The sequence below is a fragment of the Cornus florida genome, unplaced genomic scaffold (assembly GCF_030987335.1).
Source record: "Cornus florida cultivar Cherokee Brave unplaced genomic scaffold, ASM3098733v1 CherokeeBrave_3.0.0_Hap2_Chr01, whole genome shotgun sequence".
Lineage (NCBI taxonomy): Eukaryota > Viridiplantae > Streptophyta > Magnoliopsida > Cornales > Cornaceae > Cornus > Cornus florida.
In genome coordinates, this window is record NW_026775571.1 from 82049213 (window position 1) to 82053360 (window position 4148).

At 32.9% G+C, this 4148-nt stretch overlaps 1 protein-coding gene across 1 annotated transcript; it reads left to right on the forward strand.

The window, feature by feature from the left end:
• The first annotated feature begins 3344 nt into the window (after nt 1-3344).
• Nucleotides 3345-3785, forward strand: LOC132276129 (putative disease resistance protein RGA4). The gene has a single exon (XM_059777408.1). The coding sequence runs from the start codon at nt 3345-3347 to the stop codon at nt 3783-3785; it is 441 nt and encodes a 146-aa protein (XP_059633391.1).
• The last annotated feature ends 363 nt before the right edge of the window (nt 3786-4148 follow it).

Sequence of the window (4148 nt, forward strand, 5' to 3'; positions counted from 1 at the left end):
CAATGAGTAATCAAAAGAAAAATAAAAACAAAGTAAAGACACGATCAAAAGAGTACTAATCCTAATTGATTCCATAAATACGACGTTGCCTAAGTTTGATCACCGGCAACGGCGCCAAAAACTTTGGTGAATGTGTTGCCCTACCACATAAGTTTAAGAAGAGTATGCAATTTAGGCGAGGGCCAAGTTTTACATTTATAGAAGCCATTACTACCTTTCACTAAAAATATTGCTAGGGCAAGTAGGGATCGTCTCAAGGGATTGATGGGTCGTATCGAATTTGCGGGATTTCAATTAGGGTTAGTAGGTCGAATGATCAAACAAGAGATGGTTGGTTGGTTGGATTAAACTAAAGAGCAATATAAACTAAATTAAAGACAATAGAATGCAATAGAGAGTAAGTAAAAAAGAGAGAAGTCTTGGGGTTTAGAGATCACCACTAAGCATAGCTTTTCTACACCCTTAACAAGTAATTAATGAGGGAAAATGGTGTGTTGCAATATTGGGGTGTGTGTGTGTGTGTGTGTTTGGTTGATTCAATTAGCAAGAATGACCAATTAAGTATATATTGTCTAAACAACATAGTGAAAAACACAATATATCAAAGCAAGCCATTAATCCTTTCATTAAGCTCACAATCCAAACTCATCATAAGGTTAGAGACATATGCTACTTGCATTCAAAAGCATGGAACATCAAACAACAAGCATGGATTGTCCTCCCATTTAACAACTACACTACAACTAAGCTACTAGCATGAAATTAAACTAATTAGACTAAGGGAGAGGCACAATCCATCAAGAAATAAGTATGAACCATCAAGCAAATTACAAGAGCATTCCATTAAGCACTTTTGTTTTGACAATCTCTAGATTAAAGGCATCAATACACATAGACATGCATCAACAACACAAAATCTAGAGACAAGCACATGAACATCAATTCTAGCATACATAGACATATAGATAGAATGAAATGATCAATTGGAAGCATTAACCCATATAAATCATTGAATAAACAAGATCTATATAAATAACAAATGTCAAAACATATATTACAACATAAGTCCCTCAATAATACACAAATCAAGATGTAGAAAGCATGCTTAGGGCTAACTCTAGCCCCAATAGGATGTCTAGCCACTCATGGTAGTGCTTCTCCAACCCTCAAGGGCAAGTTCCATGGAAGAAATCTGCTTCTTGGTTGATGAAGAACCTCCAATGGTGTCTCTAGCTTTCTCCTCCTTTTCTTCCTCACTGAGAATAGCCTCTCCAAAAGTGTATCTAAAAATCTCTAAGAAGCTCTCTCAAAAAGTGTATCATATTCCTTATATAGGTAGGTTCAATGACACACAAAATGAGCTAGGGTCGTACACCAAATATTCCCCAATGATTGGATAAGGACAACTTTCAATGAGCTGGGAATTTAACTTTTTCGCACTGGAGGAAGTTCGATTGATCGAACCTTGGACTTGGATCGATCAAACTGGCTGAGATCTATCGAACTTTTGGCTGGGTCGATCCACTGTGCGGCACCTTTTTGGATAAAGACAAATCTAAGATATTTCAGAGATATTTTTGGGAAAAGGACAAAAGTGGTTGGTAGGGTGGTACAACTGGATAAGATCAATCATTTGGATAAGGACAAGAAAGTTCGATCAATCAGAGAATAGAGTTGGATCGATCAAACATTGGGATCTTTGGATGTGAACATCATGGCTTGGATCTATCTTGGAAGTGCTGAGATCGATCATGTTGGATCGATCGAACCTTCATCTGAGATCGATCGAAGATGTTGAATTCCACCCTTTTTCTTCCTTTGCTCTACTTTGCTTTTTTCTTTGATTCATCTCAGAATTGCTTCCTTTTTGCTCTTATTTGGCTGAGTTAGCTTATTTTAGGGATAAGTGCCTGAAAATGAAAATATCTTGAAATCAATACAAAACGGTAAAGTAAGATAGATAAAGGTCCTAAAATACCTAAGCTTAAGGGGTTTAAATGCGCACTTTTCAGCGCTCATCATATATGTATGAATAAAATACATACATAGGAAGTAAGGATGAGTTGCTATTTTAAAAGTATAAATATATATATTTGTGGAGGCATGGTTGAATTGTCAATGTATAAATAAATATACTTGTGGAGGCATAGTTGAATTGCCAATGTATAAATAAATATACTTAAGGAGGCATGGTTGAATTGCCAATATATAAATAAATATATTTATAATGGCATGGTTGATTTGCCAATGCATAATTAAATTGCTATGTGTTAGATGATTAAAATTTCATCTATGATTATTGTATATGTAGGTTGGATTGGGAATAAATATTCTTAAATTAGAATAATCTAAGTTAATGTATCATTTTATATATATTAATAAAATAATGTTGGTGGAGACATGGACGATTGTCAAAGCCTAGAAATTGGATGTGTGATTTACATAATTAAATCATTATTGGGTTTTGAATTAAATATAATATTCTTTAATTATATTGTTTAAATGTTTAATTAACTATCTAGGAAGGGATTGAGGTTAAAGAACTTTTCTTTAAAAATATAGTGGATTGGTTTAGGAATGATTATTATTTAATCATTGGTAATGGTTTTGGAATTACTGAACCTAGTAATAGATGTGACCGTTGTATTTATATATAATTAGTTATATATATGTGTATCATTGTTTATTAAAGATAAAAAAAAAAAAAAAAAAAAAAAAAAAAAAAAAAAAAAAAAAAAAAAATTATTATTAGGTTTAGTTTTGGTCAGAGATGATTTCTTTATTGATTTTTAGAGGTTTGGTAGAGAGAACTTGCTTGTGGGTTTAACCCACGATTTATTTTTCAGGTTATTAGAAGGTCCAAGTCTCAAGGTTGAGGATCCGCAGTTGGAAGACTTATCTATTCTTTCTATTTTATTTCAAAGTAGGATATTATTACTTCAATATTTATTGATGAATTTCTGGATAGTGGATTTTGGTTAAGGGGTCCTTGAGTTACAGGATTCCCGAGTTGTGAACATTGGAGAGTTATTAATGGAAATTATTATTTATTAGTTTTCTTCAGCGTATTATTTATTATTTATTTCATTTTGTAATCTATGTTTTTTTGAAATACTTCAATTGTTTTGATATCCCTTAATTTTGTACGCAGATTTGATCAACCCGTATTCCGAAATTAGGGGGTATCACATAAAATGACAATTGTACAACTTTTATTGGATAGCAACATTCAAGATCAGAATGTGTTAGTCATTGCATTAGTTAGAATTGGGGGACTAGGAAAGACCACACTTGCATAATTAGTATACAACGACAAGAGTGTCACTAAACATTTTGATCTTAAGATGTGGGTGTGTGTGTCTGACATCTTTGATGTGAAGCTCATTAATTGCAGAAAAGTCATAGGGTCTGCAAAAGGCAAAATGCCTGAAAATCTTTTCATGGATAAATTGCAAGAAATGCTTAGTAAAGAAATCAATGGAAAGAAATATTTACTTGTATTGGATGATGTGTCGAATGAGAATCGTAACAAATGGTTAAAATTGATAGATTTGTTGATGGGTGGTTCGAGAGGAAGTAAGATCTTAGTAACTAGTCGTACTGAGTTAGTTGCAAATGTTACAGGGACAAATTCACCATATTTTGTAAAAGGCTTAACTAAGGAGGAGGCCTGGTTGTTATTTGAGAAAATGGCATTCAAACAAAGGAAAGAGTCAGAGAATACATTTAAAGTAACAATTGGTAAGGAAATTGTTCAGAAGTGTAAAGGAGTCCCTCTTGCATAAGGGCTATAGGAAGCCTATTATACACTAAAGATACAATTGTTGCATTTTAAAAAGAATAATTTGTCAAAAATAGCTGAAGAAGAGGATGTGATTTTGCCAATACTAAAGTCCAGTTATGATTACCTTCCTTTGGAGCTGAAGAGATGCTTTGCATTCTGTTCCTTATATTTGAAGGATCAAAAAATTGATAATCAAGATTTAATCCAATTGTGGATTGCAGAGGGATTTATTCAGCCAACGAATGAGAATCAATTATTGGAGAATGTTGGTAATTCGTATTTTATGAATTTACTGAAAAGGTCCCTTTTTCAAGATATTGAAATAGATAAATGGGGTGATATAATAAGTAGCAAAATGCATGAT